Source organism: Protopterus annectens, chromosome 8.part1, assembly GCF_019279795.1.
Source record: "Protopterus annectens isolate FY-2018-M chromosome 8.part1, PAN1.0, whole genome shotgun sequence".
NCBI lineage: Eukaryota > Metazoa > Chordata > Ceratodontiformes > Protopteridae > Protopterus > Protopterus annectens.
Genome location: NC_056742.1, coordinates 462,799,047 through 462,823,005, shown reverse-complemented (window position 1 = coordinate 462,823,005; position 23,959 = coordinate 462,799,047). Strand labels below are relative to the sequence as shown.

Below are 23,959 nucleotides of genomic sequence, written 5' to 3'. Positions count from 1 at the left end.
CACACACACACACACACACACACACACACACACACACACACACGCACACACATGCACACATGCACACACGCACACACGCACACACACACACACACACACGCACATGCACACACACACACACACACACACACACACACACACACACACACACACACACACACACACACACACACACACACACACACATGCACACACACGCACATACACACACACACACAGACACACGCACACACACACACATACACATGCACACACGCACGCACACACACACACACACACACACACACACACACACACATGCACATGCACACCTACACACACACACACACACACACACACACACACACACACACACACACACACACACACACACAAGCATATATGCATCATATATGTTATTTAACTACAAACCGAAAACTGGCAGAGCTAACATTTCTGAGTAGTGACATTCGGATTTAAGGAAAATAACTAAACTATTTTGTTGCAGTTCAGAGGCCTACATGTATTTTGTGAAAAAGCATATAATTAGAAGAAGGAACTCGGGCAAGCAACAACCCACTGTGACCCTAACTAATTGAAAGAACATTCTTCCTTATGTATTTAACATAAGGAGCAGGAATTTTAAGAGGTCTGGATAATGACTAGCGTGACTGTTGCTTGGAGAACCTGTAGTTAGACTTTATGTAGTTATTCAGAGCTGTAAGAGCCTTACCTACATTTCTTTTCATTTTATCAAATATACATGGACAGAAGTTTGGAGGCAAACATCTATTCAAGCACTTTTTGGTGAGAGTTTCATATATGTCAACTGATAAATCTGTTGACCCCCACCTCTAGATGTTATTTTATATAGATAATTCTGAAACAAACATGATTTTTAAACAATAAACAATATATAGTTTTCTGCATAAAAATGCCTCTTCATCAACTAGTTTGAAAACATGTTATACTTTGAGACTGCAGACGACTGCAGAAATAATTCTTCATGTGTTATTTTAAGTAGTTGATAATCTACTACATAACTGGTAACTTTTGAAGAATTTCATTGAACAAATGCTTAGAAAAGCACAGATTCTTAATACATAGAACAGACGCAAATGCTTACCTTTCCAAATTGAAAAAAAAATTCTGGTAATCCAATCAGAGACATTGTATACTGCAGATGGATATTTTAATGACAATTACACTGCATATTATGTGTAAAACATTTCACATCTTTTCATGCGTATTTGTCGCAGCACAAAATGTACAGCTGTTTACACATTTTAGTATTTGACACTAAACTTTATTTTTTTTTTTTTTGCTCCATTGTAGACTCTAAGTCCATCAGAATGTACTTGCCTTGAAAGCCTTTATTCAGTTTCAAAGGGTTAAACAGCCTATTTACTAGGCTGACAGCATTGTACTGCCCAAATCACGCAGAAGTCTGGTATAGTTTTGTTCAGGATCGAGTCTTGTCTGCTTGGCCTGTTGTTGCTACTATCATGTAATATCCATGACAATCGTGTTGTGCTTTTCAGTGTGATTCTGTAGTGGTAAATCTCAGAGGCCATTTTCAGCCAGTAAAGGGCTTTATTTATGTGGATTTGAAAGAGTCTTGTGAAGGGCTGTCCACTCAAAACCCTCTTCAGTAGGATCACAGTGGTTTCAAAAGGACTGAAATGCAGAGGGCCTGATCAGCACTTCAATCACGTTCTAATAGACTGACATTAGCATTTGTGCCTGAAAGACAGGGGGGGAAAAGTGATGCAGTTTTGCCCTAAATTGGACTGACGGGCAAAGTAAAGCATGCAATTGACTAGCACAGTAACCCCTCACACCCTCCTTCTCATTTCCAACTAGTGCCACACAATGAGGGAACCGTGGGAAGCTGTGAAAGAGCAAAGCATATCCATTTTCATGGACCATATGGAAATTTTGTTTTGTGTACAGAGAAACTGTCTGATAACAGTGACCTTATCTGCCATATGTGTTTGGTGAATGACAAACAGAGCAAAGCCGCTAGGCTCTCTGACCCTAAGCATATGGGCATCTATTCCAGAAAGAGCTTTCAAAACACATCCACTTTCAGTGCCATCTTGCTAGTTACTCGAGGGATTTTACTAGATTTGTTAATGAATTGCTCTATTGACTTATATCTGAGCTTGCCTCATTAGAGTAGAAGAACACAATTTTTATCTATGTTTCCTTGAAGGGGACCAGAATGCATTGCTTTTGTTAAGAGGTGGTTAATCTGCAGGGCCGTCATCTGTTTTGAACTAATTTATTGTGTCAGTTTAAGACAGCTCTTCACTGCTCAGTGATGCTCAACTCTATTCCAAGCCTCTTTAAATCAATTTCTTCCTTGTGAGCAGAATGTTTTTAAGTTTCTGCCTGGTTTACAAATGGATGTACACGATGTCATCCCAATGTTGGCTAGTTTCTGAACACAAAGCACAAGTGAGATTGTTCTCTTTGTAGAACCACCTGTCATGAAATGTTTTTCAAAGCTGCTACAAGACATGTACAAGGTTACATCATTCAACTTTTCAGCATAACATCACTCAAAAATGTTTCACTTTTTACCTTTTTATTGCCTTCTATTTATGATGTAAATAACTTTGCTAACTGTTATGTGCAACAATGATGCTAAGTTTTTACAAAATGTATTCCCATGATGCATTTTCCTAACTTGCATTTATATAATTGCTAAAATCCATAAAAAATCCTGAGGACAAATGTTTCTTGATTAACAAATAGAATAAAAATTAATCTAGAAATACATATTTATTCTCAAAATTGCAATTCTGTGTTTGTTAGAAAAATTATATTTGCACTAAAAAGTATTATTATTGGAAGACCCGCAGACAGCATACAAAGTATATATCAGAATTATTACTTAGGGTCTGGCACTACGTTATCTGCAATTTTATTAATGTAAAGGAGAAAAGAAACCATGCAACCTGAAAGATTACTTTTTGCTTGAAACTGGCAAACTACATAAGAATCATTGTTCCCCTGTTATATCAGAAAACGCTGGAATATCATCATAACAATCAGAATAAATGTTTCCCCATTTCCTTATTTTATTTATTTTTTGTTTATTTATTTACTACCCTTTGTTAATTCTATCGGCCTGACTGGGTGAACCTTCCTATGGATAGAGACCCAAAGAGAAAGCACCCAATGTGCATTTATTAGTAGTTTTCAAAGTTACAAAAGTAATATACAAGTAGGCTATATTCTGAATAACAGTTTTATATGCACTTTTAAGAAATGTATGTACAGCATTTCTTAATACAACTAACAGAAAACAGAAAAAATATAAATATTCTTACAATACTTAATAAACCTAACAAACATAAAACAAATTCTAAGATGTTTATAGGATATGTTATATTTGGGGAACTTGCACAGAGTTTGTTACTACACATACTGAACCAGTATATAGTTGTTTGGCCATAGTTGTTTTATAGGTCATGGAGCGCAGTGACTAATTTGTCTTTTTTGAGATATCAGAATGTAAAGTACTACTATAGGGTGAGACCCAGTCTTAACAAATATTATGTAATCCTTGCTTAACTTGTTAAGGTCAGGTCTGACAATGGTCAAATCTGCAAAATTAAAAAAAAATGTTACTCAAGTCAATGCAGCCCTTTGCTCAAGATGCAGTGACTTTGCAGTGGGTTACATTAGTAAAGAGAATGTTGGAAGTTGCTTCCACCAGGAATACTTAGAAAAACTATTTATTTTAACTTATTTTTATTACTTTAGTCATGCCTGCATAGTATTCGATGTAAATGTTTATGACCAAATGAATTACAAGTACCAACCAGTTTGCAAAGTTTGTAAACCATTTAACAGTAGTAAATTTGATTGAAGGATGCTTATAGGAAAGGTGACATAGGTAATTATACATACACCTTTACAAATTTCAAACTTAGATAAAACTTTTATTTAAATAAGGTCCTGTTTGTGCTGCTTGGAATTATGACAGCTGCTATATGCTTTGAAGCAAGAAAAGCCAGCATTGTTTGTTATATGTTTTCATAAGAATAAATGCAAAATACTTGGTGCTGACATTTGTTTAAATTTTAGATTTTAGTTTAAGAATTTCTAGACTTCATTTTTTTCATTCTAATGAAGTATTGTTGCTGATTTTGTAATGGACACTAAAGTAGGGTTTTATGTGGCAGTGTTGTCTTTTCCACTGAGATGCATTCTTGCCGCAATAACATGACAGAGTAGTTCAAAAGAAAATATGCTTTATTCAGAATGCATTTACTCAGGTTATATCATATCACATGCCCGTATATCAAACTAAAGCAAATTTCCTTAAAAATCCTCCTCCATTTCCTTCTTGTTAGCATGCCCGCAATAAAAAAAGGAAAGACAGAAAGAAAATAAGTATGCCCTCCCACCACAGAAATATGCTTCCTTCTGAAAAAAAAAACTTTTAAGAACAACTTCAATTTGTTAAGATGAATGCATTTTATGACTACATTAAAGAGGTTTAGTTATTCTATTCTCTCCTTACAGCCATCAAACATCCTAGAAAAATCAGTCCTAAAATAGACAACGATTTTAAAGTTTGCTAAACATGCATATTGTGGCACTCCAATATGTGATACTTGTGGATTTACTTGCTCTTAATAAGTATAATGTGTTAAAAATGATATGCTGTTTCTTTATGGAATGGTTTACCCTGCAAAAAGAAATTACTGGATAATCCCTAAGCCTTAAAGTCAGCGTTGGATACATATATGAGTACTACATCTCAGGTCTGCTGGAGAGTGTAGTTTTACCCCTACCTACTGCCCTGCATTAATTAACTAATTGCCTGATACAGTGAGTGAATGTGGTTAAGAAATGTAGTTCAATTTCCTGATAATATGAAATTAAACAAGGACAACTCCCAGTTATCTCACATCTTGCCATTCCTTTGTGCTTAAATAACACAATTCACTAATGCACACTTTATTGTCTCTGTCAGGTAACATCACTGAATTAAACAAGCTATCTAGTTGGTTAACTTTAAAGTTTATTAGTTGAATGTTGAGGAAGATATTCCAGTGACATAGTGTTTTGCAGATAACGCCCCCCAAAAATAGGCATCTTATCTAAGACTGAAAATCTGACACGCATTTTGTCACTGTTCTATACTGAACTAATAAAATTAAAAAGTACTTTCATGCCATTTTACCACATAATAGTGAAATAAAACTCTTAGGAAAAGACCAGGTAAGACTGGAAGTGTCGAAAATTAAGGAGGGGGGGGGGGGGTGATATGCAATTGCACAACATTTCTTGTGAGTTTATTACCCAAGTAATCCTAGGATGTTTTCCATTGTTTGTATGAATGACATATCTATCCTGTAATACATTCCCAGTTTACAATACCTACATTCAACATTGATAAGATAAACTTCTGGCTTTTTTAGTTAATGAATATACATTACAGGCACACTTCTGTAACAGGAGATAAACAGTAGCCGAGAAAAATATGCATGAATGCATAAACACTTACCCATCCCATTTGGGAATTTCAACAGCTGATTATTTCATTCATGTAGCTGTCAATGTATAAGATTTGTCTTCAAGTGTAGCAGTGCAAAGCTCTAAATGAATATAATAAAAAACTAGCAATATAAGGAGACTATATGCTTAATAAATACCTAATATACATGCAAAATGAATGCTAATAAATTTTGTAGTCTGAAACACTTTTGTTTCATGTTCCCAATTTCCAACATAGCCTTTTTACAATGATGCCATACAAACAAAAGTATGGATATGTTTATATCTCACTTTGAAGGATATTTTGCAGACCAAGTGAGACATTTACCTTTGGAAATAAATAATAATATTTAGCAAGATCTAAAATATGACAGGTATGACATTCATGAAGTGAAATGATGATGTGACTGAGTGTGTCATATGTTTATTCAAACTACTGAATACTGGCAAAGTTATAGCATCAAATATATCATACTGCAAGCTGTAAATGTTGGTTATTTTCAATAATTTACTTCAGACTATTTCTGTGACCTTTTATCATAAACAAAATAGTGAAAATAAAAAAGGGAGTTTTGGACTGCATATTGTGAGTTACTTGTTATAATCATGAATCATTCTGAAGAAGATGTCATGTTTTAAGTTACAGGACACCGTGTTGATGTGTTCTAAAATATTAACATTCACCCATAATGCATGGCTTCATTAAGTAAACTTAACGTGTGTATCACTTTTATGTAGGGCTGTGCAGAGGTAACACCATGCAAATATACAGCAGGATTTTCAAAGCACAGCTTCAACAAGTCCTGCTAGTGTGCAGAGCTTTAGTGATGCCCAGAATGACAACTGCTTAGTTTTGACTGCTGTCATCCATAATTATCTTAAAACTCTTGACTCATCTGATCTTTCAGAACAGGCATTTTTTTCACTTTAATTTTGTTAATAGGGCAAATCAGCACAATGTTTTTACTTAATTCTGTTTTGTGTTAGCTGGATAACTAAATCAATTTAAAGTGACTTAATATCTAGCCACATATCAGAGAGGAACAAACTAAATGATGTGTTGATAACTAAAAGCTTCAACTGAACTGACTAACAAATACAGATCACCTATAAATCCTCAAACATCAAGAAGTCAAAGAAACAAAATGCCAAATATAAATGTCCAGAACATCAAAAGGACAAAACCTTCATCTGTATACACCTAAATATAAAAATGTACCATCCTTGCAAACAAATTAATGTAAAAAGATCCGATGGATGTCTCAGCAACAAAGGTTGCATTAGTTCTCTTGGAGTCGATATATCTTAAAGAGGTTACCCAGGATTCAATAAAATCTGTGTAGGCTCCATGTAGACCCTGCAAGGAATGTACATGTACATGGCCATGGTTCCCCCTTGGCAGCATGCCATGCATATTAATCATGGTGCTCTGCCGAGGGAGAGCATAGTAACAGGTATATTGAATCCATGTAGGCAAAAGTGTAGAGGCTTTCCTGTGGTTGTGGATTGTCCAGGGAATTCCTGGTCAGATGTTATGTACAGGGTGAGACTCCCTGTAATGTACCCTGCTACTGTTGAAATGTGCTGTGCATTAATATGTTATGTTTTAATTTTCTTAATTTTTTTAATGTCCATTTGCGCAGTGCAGTGCAGAGTACAGCAGTGCCAAGGTATGCTGAGATATATACAGCCGACACCTGCTAGACATCTAAAAATAGAAACCAGATATAATTAATTAGTACATTTTTTTTTATTTATTTTTTTTTATTTTTAATATCCGTTTGCATGGCGTGGAGCACAGCAGAGCTGAGCTATGCTGAAAGCTACACTATTACACCTGCTAGACATCTAAAAATAGAAACCGGATGTAATTATTACATTACATGGTTTTGTTTCAGCCAATTTGCTCAGCATAGCACTTAATTTTAACAGATAACTTAGTAGTTTATGTGAAGGTATATTAGTACAATACTATCCAATTAGCTAAATAGGTAGAGTCACGGGTTAAAGTTTAGTAGGTTCTGGCTTCAAGTCCCTACCGTTTATGCCATTTATTCAATGTAAATGAATTTTTTGTGCAGTTTAAAAACTAAATTGTTACATTTGAAAAAGCTGCATAGTGTTAAGCACTGCTTAAGCATGACCAACAGCTATTCCTGTTTGCGCGTTGCTAAGCTTCACTAAAACATGGCTGGGTGAGTTTACACACTGCTACGCAGGTTTGCGTGATGTTATACAGCACACTGCTTTTTTGAATGTTCAATATGACGTGTAAGGGCAGGAAAAACAGCCTATATTAAGGGTAATAGGTGGGAATTCTGCAGCATTTGTTGGAATATGTCCAACTGTTGGTATACCAGGTGGTGTTGGAGAAGGTGCGCACTTTTGAGCATAGAGATGGAGTGTGCTGGTGTCCAGGGTTATTGTTGGGCTCCTGGTACACAATAATGAACCTAGGCTGTTGCAGGACATTACCAGGGCTCAGAATGTAAGACTGAGGCCTGGGATCAATTGGCCAGGGAACTTACCAGTGCTACTGGTATCCCCAGCACTGGTGATCAGTATCACCATTATGATGACCTGAAGCATAGGAAGAGGGGAACTTTGAACACCTTGGTCCAAGAGGTCAGGGATGGGCATGGCCCAGACATATGTATACTCTACTTACTTATACCAATACTTTACTAAAATACTTTACTAAAATACAAGCTGAGTCTGTGTAAAACTGGTATGCATAATGGTGTGCTTCTCTTCCAACAGCTGCAGCTGAGAGGGCTCACAACATGCAGTCCCATACTAGGCACCTGGCCAGGATGTGCTGTAAATGTGGTAAGTACAGATATATTATGATAACTGTAGTGCAATAAATAATAAACAATAAAAACTGTAGTGCAATAAAGAGTAAACAAAAATACTGTAGTGAAATACATAAACAATAAAAACTGTAGTGCAATACCCAATAAACAATACCAGTAACAGTAAGCAATAAGGTGTAAAGCAGGATTGTGGTATCATAACATAATTTTAGTAGCACTGTATTCATTGCATGTCTGTTGTAATGTCATTGCAATCAACTGTACAACTGCAATTACTGTGGAATGCAAAAGTAATTGCTTGAAAAATGTATTGCACAACACACAGTATAGTTCAAGGCTGTCTTAAGGCCAATTTAAGTCACATAATCTTCTCTTTTCCTCCCACTCCAGGAACAGAAAGTATATGGGTAAGGTTTCCCACTTTATGGGCAGATATCATCTGTATACTTCACAGACATTTAGCAGCAATACCAGTGAAGTGTAAAGCAGGATTGTGGTCTCATAACAAATTTGTCTTAATACTTGCAGTAGGGCTGGAGTCATTGCATGTCTGTTCTACGTTTCTGCAGTCAATTGTAACATTATTTGGAGATGTCCTTTGCAGTCACAGCTTTTGGGTTCTACTCCCATGCCTGCCAACTAAGACATGATGGTTATCTAGTCTACTTAATATACACAAACATACCTCTCAACTGTCATGATTTTTGAAATGTAATTATAACCACCCAATTGGTCTGGTCCATGATTAGCAGATAATTGATTACCTGGAATGAACTGTATTGTCAAATCCATTTACAGAACACCTTGGTAGTCATGTACATGCACATTATGTGAAACAGTTCCATGTAGTTGTGTACCTGCATTTTTTAGTGCTTGGCCCACACTGCCCCATGTTAACAGCTTGAGAGGTATGTATGTGCTACATCATCTATAGAGAAATTGTTGTCATTGTACTCACAACTGACACTGCATACCTGTAGAACTATGTATTAGGGGTCTTTCTAGGGATATCATCTGTGACATCACTAATGGTATGTTTTTCTCTCTCTCCCCATGCCTTATCTTTAATTTATTATTGTTATTTATTATTGTGATTTAATATTAACTGTTTTGTTGACCTTATGGGTTATTTCATTCCGGCGTGCTGCTAACATACTTACTGTTATGTTACTTAATGTTGTATTCCACATAATATACCTTAATATGTATTTGGATTAATCGATATTATGTTCCACTATGTTAATAGTAACATTTATTTGGTTATTATTAACCTTAACTTGTTGTTATTACTAAATTACTACAGTACATCAAGGTAGGCCTTTTCCCAGTGGTTCACCTAGCTTGCCTCCTCTGGCCATGGCACTGGGCTCTAACATATCTGGCCCTTGAAACCTTCCCGGGTGAAAACCGGGGTTAAATTTGGGATGAATGGGCAGTTTTGGGTAAGAAACCTTTTCCAATAATCTGAAAATTTTTGGCAAAACATGTAGGTGGATGGGACTGTGCTGTACAAATCTGCCCTGTTGCACTCCCAACTAGGTCCACCACTCATGACAGTATAAGTGTTGAGTCCTGGCTATATCATCAAGCACACTTGGACCAGTGAGAGATCCACACCCTGACCATGATTACCCCTCTGTGCAGAAGACAGTAAGGGCCCTTTAGGCTCTGAAAGCCTCCCTTTAAATTACAGTTTTCCAGGCCTGGTTTCCCCAAAACATCCTTCCCTTAATGACCTGCCAAAGGGAAAATGCCAAGTGCGCATTACATAATTTTTACCAAAAATGGCCAATACTTCATGTGTATGAACCCCTTGCTTTGGGAGTTTTCTAAATCTCAATTATGTCGTGTTCCCAGAATGATTCTAGTCTAAACCTTTCCGCACATGGGCTCTTTTATTTTACCCTGCTGCAGTTTTGCACATTAGCTTCCCATTTTGCTTCTTAGTTCGTTCCAATAACAGCTATTGATAGATGTGTTAAATATTCCCGTTTTATTCAAAAGTTGTCCTCAGACTCCAAACAGGATGAAACACCTTAAGCACAATGCTGGAAATACATCTCAGTTAGTATGAAGTGTAGTAGCTTGCATGCCCTTTGCATCCACTTTCCTAGATTATAAAAGTGAGTGAACTTGTTCATTTCACCCCCGCTGGACAGAGATCCTATGGGTTACAAACCTGCCCCCCAAAAATTCTTTCAAAAAATGTTATTGAAAGGGGAAAAATAATTCATGCTGTTCATACATTTAAACATGATTCCTGCTGTATTTGCATTGAACCCAAGAATACACTGATCCAGACCCAAGCTTGGCTCCTTGCGTCAGACGAATTTAGACCTAATGGGTTAGTGAAGTCCTGTTTGGGGTTAAAAAATTGGGAAATTCAAGTACACATGAACTTATCGAAGTTAAATACTGTTCATTCACTGAAGATAAGGACTAGATGATACATTTAATCCTGTAGGGCTTAAATGACAGATCAGGCAGTTAAGATTACAGATTTATCTTCAGCAATGAAAAGGTCACTGATAAAACTGTAAACATTGGCCCTTAATAACCAAAGGAAAGCGAAACTAATAACAATTTAAGCGTAAAATCTGCAACACTATTCACACTGTAGTAGCTTCTTGACCAAATAACCCAATGTACTATATATTATCCTGTCTCAAACCAAAACCCTTTGTCCAGTAATTGTAGGATAATAACCAACATGTCCTTATGCATTGCCTTCAATTTAGTGGAAAGGGATAAAATTTGCCTTCACAAGTGGACTGCTCGAAAGTCTTTGGGGTTCTGCATGTTACTCTTTATATGTCGTTCCCAGGAGCACCTGAAAAAAACTGTAACCGTTACTGAATCAAGTGTCTGTCAAATATTAATCCCAATATTGAAAGTTTAATCCTAATGAAGGTCAATATGTCAGTGGCAATCTTGCAAGCTACAATTTGGGTTTTTGCTGCAAACTCACCAAGCTGTAGGGATACCAAGAAAACAAAAGAAGCAACCTGACTGATCTGTTACTCTACTGGTTTTTAAAAGTGTGTCCACCTATACTTATTCTATTTGACTAAACATTATGTTCCTGCCTAAACTTTTCAACAGTAATGTTAGCCCTTATTTTCTAAATTCAAAATTTTTTATTTTAAATAGCCCCCCCAATTTGAAAAATTTTTAAAAAACCTTTTTTTTCCCCCCAAAAATGGGTTTTAAAAACCCCCCCCTTTTTAAAAGAAGTAATTAAGGCCGAATTCCCAAATGGTTGGCATTAATGTATATTCCCCTTTTCTGGCCAAAAAGTCCAATACAAGTGAAAATTTAAAAAATTTCCCGCAAGCCTTAAATTTTATGGAAACCTTGGACTGCCTTTAAACCGGACCTTTTTACGCTTTTCTCCAAATGTAATGTCTCAAGTCTTGCTGGTTTTTCTCCAAAAACCCCAGGATAACTGCTCTGACATATTCCAGATGCTGTAGAAGGTGTTCCTTTTCTTGAGCCAGAATCAGGCAGTCGTCCAAGTAAGGATAAATTTGAATGCCTTGAAGCCTGAAGTAAGCTATCACTGGAGCCAGAACCTTTGTGAATACTCTGGGCGCAGTAGATAAGCCAAAGGGCAATGCAGAGAACTGATAATGAAAATCTCCAGTTCGAAACCGCAGATACTTTCTGCAACTTAGCCTTATGGGCACATGAAGGTAAGCTTCCTTGAGATCCAAAGTTACCATCCAGTGATCCTTGCCCAGCAGAGGTAACAGTTGCTGTAACGTCAACATCTTGAACTTGGGAATGTCCAGATAAGTGTTGAGGATAGATAAATCCAAAATTGGTCTCCACGTGTTCCCCTTCTTTGGTACTAGGAACAGGCGAGAATAAAATCGAAGCCCCTTTCTGACACAGGGACTGGCTGAATAGCCCCTATCTGGAGTAACTGAGAAACTTGCTTGTGAGCCTCTTTTCTTTGTGGAGGAGGAACATCGGGCATGCCTTTGAAAGGGGCATTGTGTGGAAATAAAATCTGTACCCGTGATGAATGATATCCAGCACCCATCTGTCTTGAGTGATTAAATCCCAATTTTCTTTGAAAAGAGACAATCTTCCTCCCAAAGGAGCTGCCAGACGAGAGTCCACTGGCAGCTGAAAAGGCAGGTCATTGGTTCTGCTTACGAAAGGACTGACCCCTGCCCTCACCAGAAGTCTGAGCAGGTGAACTGTCTGATCTAGGCCTAAACGAACCTTGAGCCCTGCCCCTACCACGTCTAGACCTACCCCTAGACTGGGAACCATAAGCAGGATATGTCCACCCCTTAGCAGGCCAAATTCTACTAAACTTCGGAGGCTGCACCTGCAAAAAATCTTTAACAGTCTGCATAGACCTAGCTTTGTCCTCCATTTTCTTTAAAACTGCTTCCACAGGCGGTCCAAACAACACATCAGACTGTAAAGGAGCATCCAAAATCCTGGTCTTAACATGCTCAGCTAAATTCTGATCCTTCAACCATGCATGTCTGCGAAGAACAGAACTAGTAGCAGCCACCCTCGAGGAGGCCTGAACAGCATCAAAACCACACTGCAAAGAATGCTTACCCACTTGTTCAGACACATGAACCAAATCCAGCAATTCTTTACACTCAATACCTTCCTGCAAAGCATCCACCTTAGATTTCAATTGTGAAAGGAGATAATTCTGATATTTCAGCATATGAAATTGACAATTCAACGCCCTCATGGCTAGAGTGGAAGAAGTATATACTTTCTTACCCCACCTATCCAAAGCCCTTGCCTCTTTATCAGAGGGTACAGGATTTTTAACCACAGAAGCTTTAACACCTTTAGGCCCCTGAGAAACAGTTTCTGGGTCCGCCCTGGGACTCTTAAACAAATACTTATGAGCTTGGGCACCCTATAATACCTATCAGGCTTAACAGGAGCAGGAGGCAAGGAATCAGGGTTCAGAGAAGCCTCTGCAAAAACATCCTCCACCACATTCAACACAGGAGGAATAGCTAAGGGCCTATGCTGGGGCAAAACAAGAATTCCCTAAGCCTTTTCTGGAGTCAGAGTAATCTTGGCCTTCCCATTTAAAGTGCTCCCTCATGGAGTGAAGAGTCTCTGAAAATGAAAAATCCTCAGGAGGAGAAGCTGAAGGAGTGGAATCATCCACATCAGAATCAGAATAAGTAGGAAACTCTTGCAAGTCTTCCACAGAAGACTCTGAAGCCTGTGAACACTGTTCAAAACTATCAAACTCCTGTTCCACCCTAGGCCTCTTATCAGGTGGGGCATAGAACCTCTAATCAGAGTAATCAAATCTTCTGCCATTTTAAGCATATGTTTCTTAGGCACAGAGCCCGAAATGCTAGGAGAAGCCCCTACAGAAGCTGAACTTGGCCTTCCTCTAAAAGAAGCTTTGGCAACAGAAGGAGAGGCCCTAACTACCTTGGGAAGAGAGGGAAGAACAGTTACCTGAGAAGCCCCCTCAGCCTGGCCTACCTCCTGAGAGGGCACATCCTGTAACAGTAAAGTATCTGCCTGAGACTCCATAGAGACACCTGGCAAAACCCCTGGCTCCCCTGAGCCTTCTAAAGGACCGACGTCCGGGACTGCCGGTTCTTCACCCCTAGACTTCACTGTTTTGTCCTTGCGCTTCTTAGATGAAGCTGGCGTCGGAGCATCCGACGGCATAGTGTAATTGCAACGCTTCCCAAACACTAACCTAGCACAATCAAGCCTCCTCTTAATAGTGCGCTTGTTAAATCTAGCACAAGAGCGGCAACCAACAACGTCGTGCTCAGGCCCTAAACAAGGTATACACAATGTATGATAATCCCTATGCGGTATCTGCTTCCCACAAGAAATACAGTTATTCACTTTTTCTGACATCCGGTTAAATACTGAGGCAAGAAAAACCAAAATGTTCTAACGGGTTACTTAGCCAACTCTGTATTCGGGTCTGAAACTCCGGTTTCGAAAATCTCAGAACGCCAACCTGCACTCGCAAAATTGCTTCTGCATCGGACCATGCGGCAAAAAAGACTGAGGAAATGACGTCGGTCATGCGCGTTAGTACCCTGACGTACTGACGTCAGTCTAAGGCGCCATGACCGACGTCAGCCTTATACTCTGGTATTCGGGCCGACTGGGACGCGGACTATACCCAATTGTCAGGACTGCAGCAAGGGAAGACGAAGAACATCTGCAATTACTGTGGAATGCAAAAGTAATTGCTTGAAAAATGTATTGCACAACACACAGTATAGTTCAAGGCTGTCTTAAGGCCAATTTAAGTCACATAATCTTCTCTTTTCCTCCCACTCCAGGAACAGAAAGTATATGGGTAAGGTTTCCCACTTTATGGGCAGATATCATCTGTATACTTCACAGACATTTAGCAGCAATACCAGTGAAGTGTAAAGCAGGATTGTGGTCTCATAACAAATTTGTCTTAATACTTGCAGTAGGGCTGGAGTCATTGCATGTCTGTTCTACGTTTCTGCAGTCAATTGTAACATTATTTGGAGATGTCCTTTGCAGTCACAGCTTTTGGGTTCTACTCCCATGCCTGCCAACTAAGACATGATGGTTATCTAGTCTACTTAATATACACAAACATACCTCTCAACTGTCATGATTTTTGAAATGTAATTATAACCACCCAATTGGTCTGGTCCATGATTAGCAGATAATTGATTACCTGGAATGAACTGTATTGTCAAATCCATTTACAGAACACCTTGGTAGTCATGTACATGCACATTATGTGAAACAGTTCCATGTAGTTGTGTACCTGCATTTTTTAGTGCTTGGCCCACACTGCCCCATGTTAACAGCTTGAGAGGTATGTATGTGCTACATCATCTATAGAGAAATTGTTGTCATTGTACTCACAACTGACACTGCATACCTGTAGAACTATGTATTAGGGGTCTTTCTAGGGATATCATCTGTGACATCACTAATGGTATGTTTTTCTCTCTCTCCCCATGCCTTATCTTTAATTTATTATTGTTATTTATTATTGTGATTTAATATTAACTGTTTTGTTGACCTTATGGGTTATTTCATTCCGGCGTGCTGCTAACATACTTACTGTTATGTTACTTAATGTTGTATTCCACATAATATACCTTAATATGTATTTGGATTAATCGATATTATGTTCCACTATGTTAATAGTAACATTTATTTGGTTATTATTAACCTTAACTTGTTGTTATTACTAAATTACTACAGTACATCAAGGTAGGCCTTTTCCCAGTGGTTCACCTAGCTTGCCTCCTCTGGCCATGGCACTGGGCTCTAACATATCTGGGAACCAGTCCGATAGTGGCACCTCTGCTGCCCCTGCACTACCTGTGGTGTTGGGTATTTCCACCCCATAGCATGGGGACAGGCCCCCTCTGGGAGTGGTGGTGGAGGGAGAGTTGTCACCCAGCATGAACTGCCAATTTTGGTGCATAGAATCATGTAACGTGGGTTTGGATGATGCCTGTGCTGTATGGAGAGCATGCTGGCCACCCTGGTGGGGCAGGCTCACCCAAAGCCTAGCCTCCACTACGGCTACCTCTGAGGCAGTGATGGAGCAGTGCTGTTAGTCCCATGGGTTGGGATATACATCATGCTACTACTTTGTGGAGGCACATGGGACTGCAATTCCACAACACCCTGCCCATCCAAGGTGTTCACCCCCTCTTGTGTCAGACACCACCCCTGTCTGCTGTCTTGTCTGTCTGCAAAAGCTTCCTCACCTACCCAACTTACATGCTCCACATGTACCTAAGTCCCTTCCCCAACATTCCACTCTCATCTTAAAAAAATAGACACCTGTCCCAAGCAAAAATATTGCCCCATACATAGCTCTCCATTTTGCACACGTATCCACTGGACACACATAATTTGGTCCAATTGACTTGACATCGCAGTTATGTTGTCCTCACCCCTCTCTCTCTGGGGGTGAGAGTACAAATTCATCTACAAATTCTGTCAAAGTGCACAGTTGTTGCTGTAGAAGAAATGGATAGCTATGGTCCTTTCATACACCCTTCCTGCACATACCCACCTGCTTTTCACTATGTTTTTCCCCTGCTTGCACCCCATTTCACCACATTCTTATCTTCCCATTTTGCTTTTCTTTAAAGATGTTTTGCATTGCTAAGCTAAGCAGGGCTATATTGATAGATGTGTTTTAAATAATAATGAACACGTCCCCTATTTTGAACCCAAGATCATAGCACCTCCAGACTACTGCATTAACATGCCATGCCACACACCTGTTAATTAAAGCAGGTGGTTTAAGGAAAATATAATAACTGCAAGTTACAGTCATTAAGTTAGCTTCAGAAGAGCTGTGCATACCGCTGTGTCACCAAACTTGCTGAAAGATTAATGGAAAAAATGGGAGTGTAACTTGGAGTCTGGTGCAAGACTACACCAGTAGAAAGCCAGACATGGAATAATGGGCCATTTACAAATGCACCTGCTAAAACATTAATGGCAACATACATGTTCAACTGGGACTCTGGTGAAAAAATACATCAATATAAAGCTGTTCACTTAATGATGCATGCAAAAAAAGTATGTCACAGCCTGTATGTCTGCACTTATATCTTGACAAATACACCTGCTGTAACAGTGACTCAGTATCTCAGTCCGTTAAATGCTGTCTAATTTGTAATTTTTGCCACACATAGTCCTGAGTTCAAATCCAGTGGTGTGTAGTGTTTAAATTACATTATTGTGAAGCCAGCAATTAATGACTGAGTCACGCACTCTTTATCCACACAATGCATTTAAAATCAAATGTCTGCATTTCACTGATGGAAGTCACAGGCCTGCAGATAGGAACACACTTGATATATCCCTATAGCAGCACTATAAATGCATAAAGTGTCAGGTCAAGCATTAAAATGCATTCACAGAGTTTTTTTAATTCAGCTAATGCAAATGAGGCTCACTAATATTAAAGTGCAGCACACAATCCTTTCAAACTTACTGTGCAGATTAGCATAGCTGCACAACTAACATACACATATGGAGGTCCTGCTAGTAACAAGGACTGCCAGCACACGTGTTCCAAATGAGTACCTGACTGTAACACATGGCCTGACAGTTGCCCAAATGGTGGACATAATGTTATATTTATCCCCTATGTTGCTCAAGGACACAACCTACATGTTGCCTAGTACTCTGATAGTGATACAATTGCCTAACATACTTACCTTATGCATATGCCTTAATTTGAGTGGAAGGGGCACCTTGACTCTGGATCTGCCTTTACAACAACGCTGACTCAGCTCCCACAGTTACTTTTACAGCTTGTTGTCCTCCAAAGTGTTAACACTCTCTGCATATGCCTATTGCCTGCAGCATTAGCTACAGCCTGTAGCACACCCATGTAAAAGTAGCTGCTACAGATGTACTCTCTGCGATGACATAGTGTCTTGACCACAGTAATGTCCAGCACAACATATTGGAAAGGGCTTCTAATCTACATGAAGGTCTTATATCTTGTTCAGTGGTTGCATATCATTGGCTCATGACACTACAAATGAATTGTGTTGGCTGCAATTAGCATTTCAGAACCACAGACTGGTTAAGAGGCGATCACCTGGTAATGAAAAGCATATTAAAAAGGCAAACAGCTGGTTACTGGATTGCTGTTAACATTCTTACTGTTTTGTTATTTAATGTTGTGTTCCACATAATATACCTTAATATGTATTTAGATTAATCAATATTATGTTCCATGTCTGTATGAGACTTTCTTCACACAGTAAATGTGTAGCCAAAAACTTTATATATCTGAACATATCAACAGAGGAGAATTGTACTCCATCAGGTATGTAACCATTTTGTTTACAATGTGATGCATATGTGTGAATATACTTGAGGGAATAAGGATTACATAAGCCTTTCTTAGAACTGTGATAATGACATGTCAGTTATCTCCACATTTGTAACAGCTACAGAGGATGTACAATGCATCAATGGTAGAATGTTGTTTTGTCAATGTGACACACTAGTCTCATGGGGTTGTCCCTTTATAGTGGTTGTACTAGCACACTGCTATTTGTTTGCCACTGTTGTGTTGACATATCAGGGGGGTTGCTCCGAGGGGGCACACTACAATGGACCTCAGTGCTGGGTGTATGATCATACAGCAGTATCTGTCATGGCACACATGGGAATAGGTTCATAGCTAGGTACTAGGCTATCTGCCTGAGGGCATTTATAAGCCTAGCCAGAGTGTGTCAGCTTTCGCCGCCCCATTGATTAATTAACTGAGCCTCTGTCAAGTAGAGCCAATGAAGTGATCCCAGGGGTGTATTTGCTGCCACCCATCCACTCGTCAAGGTTTCTCTTGAAGAGTGTTAGTGAGGGGCTCTGCCTAATGTAGTTAGAAATTTTGTTCCAAAGCATGGGGAGTCTCTGTGACAGAAATCTATCCCTCCAGCATGTTCTATTTATTGTTGTGGGGAGGTTTAGCTCACTAGAGCGAGTGGCTTGCGGTGACTTGGATTTCTTTAGGTGGAGCATGTCCATCAATTCTGAGTTTACATAGCTTTGTAAGTCAGGCAGAGATCACCTCTGAGTAAGTGATATGCCACTGAGCACAGCCGGAGTTTTTCCAGTCAGGCTGCATAGGACATATGTTTGAGGCCAGTAATCCCCTTGGTGAGGTACTTTTGTGGTCTTTCCAGCTGTTGGAAGTGTCTTGTGAGGTACATCCCAAATGGGGCATTATACTCTATGATGGGTCTGATGAGTGATGAGTAGAGGGGCACCATAACCTTTTTATTTCTAGATGCAAACCCTTTAGTAATTAGATTGGCTACATAGAAGGATTTCTTAACTACTTTGGCAATATGATTATTAAAGGAGAGATTACTATCTACCTGGGTCCCCAGATCTCTTATTACCTCTTCTGTATTAAGGGGGCTGCCACCTATGTGGTAATTCATGGGTGTTTTGTTTTTTCCAAATGGGATGACTATGCATTTTTTGGCATTTAGCTTGAGACCATGACTTTGACACCAGGTGTCCATCTCAGTAAGGTCCTTTTGAAGAATGTCCGTGTCAGCTTGAGAGTCAATTATGGCTCCCAGTTTGCAGTCATCAGCGAACTTGGTTAGCCATAGTCTTTCTGTGTTTGCCTGTACTTCTGAGAAGTATTAACTGAACAGTAGGGGTCCCAGGACCGAGCCTTGTGGGACACCACTTGTGATTGGTTTAGAGTCAGACCTGGAGCCCGCTATTCTTACAGTGTGAGTTCTGTCTTTAAGCCAGTTGGCAACCCATCTCATGATGTAGGGGGTTATGTTCAGACTGATGAGTTTTTCTATAATTCCCGAGTGGAGAATGGTGTCAAAAGCCTTGACAAGGTCAAGGTAGGCTGTGTGAACCACCTTCCCCTCATCTATGGCCTTGGTGACTGTCTCGAAGATGTCAACCAGGTTTAGTAGGCATGATCTGCCCTTAACAAAGCCGAACTTGGTTTGGTCAAGTGTTTGGAGGTTCCCAATGTCTTTGTTAATGAGTTCCATGATGATGCGCTCCATAGCCTTGCAGACCAGGCTAGTCAGGCTTATGGGGTGATAGTTACCAGGGTCAGTTGTAGCCCCTCCTTTGTGGAGCGGAATAATCATTGCTGTGCACCATTCTATGGGCACATAGCCTGTGGAGAGGCTGAGGTTGAACAGTGTGTCTAGGTGGGGGTTTAGTTCATTCTGTAGTTCGTGCAAGACACAGCCTGGAACACCATCTGGCCCCACTGACACTTTGCTTTTGGCTTTTGAAAGGGCTGTTTTTCACCTGTGTGTCTGTGATTTCTGGGACGCTACACTTTTCTGGTATTGTTGTGGGCCCTTTTTGGGGTGAGAGAGGGGTGAAGTTTGCACTGACTCTACCTGCCAGGATGTTGGCGATATCAGTAGGTTCAGTATATTTTGTGCTATTTTGCACTAGCTAAAAGCATATCTGCGAGTTGCCACTTAGATTCTTAACATAGCTAAAGAAGGCTTTGTGGTTATCATTTGAATCCTTGGCTATTTTTCTTTCAAAGTTAGCCTTGGATGATTTTATGAGGGACCTTAGTTTCTTACTGATATTGATCAGGGATGTCTTTTCTTCTTGAGATTTGCTTTTTTTCTGAATTAGTTTCCTCCTTCTGGTCCACCAGACTGGTTTCCTTCTCTTAGAGGAGTGAGTCTTGGTTTTGCTAGGGATGGCACAATCCATGCATCCTTGTAGGTGCTCATAGAGTGCATTTGTAAAGGTTCCTGCATCTTAGATACTGTTATCCTTTAGTGTGGGGGGTTGTGAAACTTACCACCTGTCTTAAGTAAGATGAAGTTTGCTATAGAAAGGTTTTTCACTGTGGTTTCCTTGGTTGGGGGTGATGGTGTGGTGTGGACATCCAGACTGATTAGTTTATGGTCTGATCTAACCAGTGATTGGTTGACCTCCAGTGCGGAACACCTGTCGCCCATGTTGGTGATGACCAGGTCCAATATGTTTTCACCTCTGGTAGGGGAGTTTACCAGCTGATCCAGGGCATTTGAGTTGATAAATTCCAGAAAGCACTGGACCTGGGAGTTTGTACTTGAGTAGTTTTCCCAGTTAATGGCAGGGTAATTGAAATCGCCCAATATCAGGGTGTTCGGTAGGACCTTCATGTTTTCCAGAGTCTCCAGAAAGGCGGAGTGGTGGTCCTGGGTCATGGAGGTTGATCTGTAGCAGGCCACAATTTGCATTGCAGATTTGACCAATGTTAGTTGCACATGGATGATCTCAGAGGTATAATGCTGTGCCACTAACCTGGAGGTGTAGATATCCTTGAAGAATATGGATACACCCCCTCCTTTTGTGTTTCGGTCCATGTTCTGTGGCCAAAATGTGTGGTATGAGTTGTAGCACGGTAGTGCTGGGGGGGATCTGTGGAGCCTTGAACCAGGTTTCAGTTACTGTACAGATGTCGACGTTCTCCATACTGAGGAGTGCTTCGAGCACGTGCATTTTGAGATTTAAACTCCTGGCATTGAGTAGCATAACCCTCATTTTTTATTTGTGCTGTTTATGGAGGTGGGTTTGACTTTTGAGCCTTGCCGAAAAAAGGCACTATGGGGGCAGCAAGAGCATTGGCCAGTATTCGAAAGACTATGGGTAACAGGTGCAAGCCATCTCTTGTGAAGCAATGAGGCCTGTCGAGCATGTTGTCCCAGGCTGACAGACACTGGATCCCCTTTGAATGACACCAGAAGCTTAGCCAATTGCTGAAATTGATCATTTTTTTCTTTATACTGCGGTATCATTCTTGGTGAGAGCCAGATGTTACTCAGGGTCAGGGTCATACCCACCTGGGCTACATGATCAGAGAGCTCTTCCATGTCTCTTTTCATGTAGTCCAGGGAGGTATGTCTCAGGTCATTCACACCAACATGAACAATGACAGAGTCATATTTGTACTTGTTCTGGAGTGACCTGAGTGCTTGTGTTATGTGGCTGATTCTGGCTCCCAACAGGCAGCTAACAGTAACCTTCTCCTTGTCCAGCCTAGTGAGTGGGATGTCAATGTGCTTGACTATAGAGTCGCCTATTACTAGTCTGTTAGGTATGTTATTTCGCCTTAAGGGCTGTGATTGTGTGACATACTGATTTTGTGTTTTATGTGTTGTCTGGTTTGTGATGGGAGGTGCAGGTTTTTTGGGTGTCTGCTTTGGAGGTCTCTGATGCTTTTGCAGGTTTTTATTTAGAGCCTCTGAGTATGATTTTGTGTATTTGTGTGTATTTTTTGCCAGTTCTAGCTTAGTATGTCTATGTGAGGCTGGAGGTGTGGTTCAAGTGTTAACCTTCTCCTCATGACTGCCTGTTCCAGTCTTGTGTGGAGAGAGCTTAGCCTCCAATTTAGGTATATAAAATTGCATCTCTCGCATATGTTAATGTTTTGTGGTAGGAGGAGAGGGTTGTCTGTGTACATGAGGCAGTTGTAACATTGCCTCAGGATACCCAGGTTCACCAGCTGGACTGGAGAGTATACCTGAAATTGCCCTTTGGTCATGCCTGAATAGTAGGGTGAGCTGCTTAGTTGATTGGTTTGTGAGGGATGAATAATGAGCCTTGCCCTGTTGGGCAATCAAATGTCGGGGTATATTAGTGCTTGCTATTAGGTCTGAGCGAGTGCTGGACTGTAGGATGCTTTTTAAGTGCTTAGGTTGAGAGTTAGACCACTTTCAAAGGAAAAACTGAAGAGGAGACTTGGTGGAGCCGGTAATAATTTAGCCCTAGCTAACCGGCACTGCCCGGGCATGCAAAACCATGCAAATGCAGTTTTTACAGCAGGGAAATGAAAGAGATAGAAATTAGCCCAAAGTGGCCTATAAACTACTAACTTCTGGGCTGGAACCACTCCTCCAGGGACAGATGGCTGCTCAAAGCTCCCTCTCTCACAGGTGAACAAAGAAACCTCCTTCTATCCAAGTAAGGTATGGGAAACTCAGAAACTTGTAACAGCCCTGAATTCAGCACTAGCCTGAAAAATGGACTATACCAGCTTAGAAAGTTGGGAAACAAGGAAAAACATTTTTTTTTGAAAAGATAAGGCAAAAACAGTAAAAAATACACTTAAAACAGCTTTAAACAACTACAAACAATAAAAATACACTTTAAACCACTTCAGATGACTACAAGCAATCAAAAAAGGTTTTTAAACAAATTACCCAATTAACCTGTAAAAAAAATCTCAAAATTGAGCCCTGTTCCTGTAGTCTTCAATCAGACAAGTTCTAACTGCACACTCCTGCCACTGGGGTGCAGGGGAACCTTTTCCAAAAAAGAAGGCCTGGATTAGTGCTCAAGTTATACAAACAAAGCTAGATTCAGCAGGCCTGAATCTATTTTATGCGACAGCAAACAAGGCACGCCAATTTCAGTAAGAAACAGTTCAAATATGCAGGCACTAAAAGCCTCTAACCAGAAATTCCCAGCTCAGAAGGGCAGAGTCCAACCTCTCCTCTCACAAGAGTGCAGACCACAAACCTTCTTAATGTAAAATGACTGGCCTGAAGCCCAAGTGCTTAAACCAGAACAAATACATGTTTAGAATAACAGACACTGAGCCTTCAATCAGCAGTTCCCAACTTAAAAGGACGTAAGCTACCTGTCCTGCTACAACAGTGCAGACCACAAGCCTTCTTAATGTAAAACAACTGGTCTGAAGCCCAAGTGCTTAAACCAAAAAGCTTAGAATGATAGTTACACCAAGCAGTAATAAATACAACTGAGTACTTTTAAGATGATGCAAAGGCCAAATAAAGTAAAAAAGGAAGAAACACAAATACAGTGAAAGCAGATGAATAAAGTGCAATTTTTTTTAAAGTGAGCAAATGTGATGGGCCCAGGAGGAGTATCCAAATTCAAATTTACAAGAGGGGTGGGCAGTGTCAAAGCCACCAAGATTAACACCAAAACAAAAGCAGGAAGGATGGGTGGGGAACTAACTGAAAAAACACAGCCACAACTTCCAGCTAGATAGTATTCAATGCAACACAAATAATTCAATTTAAATGCTGTATTATTTGAAAAAAGGGCAGATAAAGATTTATTGAAATTCACTTATACATCCAATTGTTTGCAGGTAGATCTTAGCCAGCCAAAGC

At 39.9% G+C, this 23,959-nt stretch overlaps 1 protein-coding gene across 4 annotated transcripts in view; it reads right to left on the bottom strand.

Moving 5' to 3' along the window:
- LOC122810405 (ankyrin repeat domain-containing protein SOWAHB-like) overlaps positions 1-23,959 on the bottom strand; it is a 651,779-nt gene that overhangs the window by 403,846 nt on the left and 223,974 nt on the right. Inside the window, exon 1 of one of the 4 annotated variants that reach the window (XM_044082014.1) lies at positions 5,507-5,599. The exons of the other annotated variants lie outside the window; for them this stretch is intronic. Coding sequence (XP_043937949.1) covers positions 5,507-5,510 — 4 coding nt within the window. The 5' untranslated portion in view covers positions 5,511-5,599. Of the gene's footprint in view, positions 1-5,506; positions 5,600-23,959 lie in introns of those variants that run through there. 4 annotated transcript variants of the gene reach the window in all.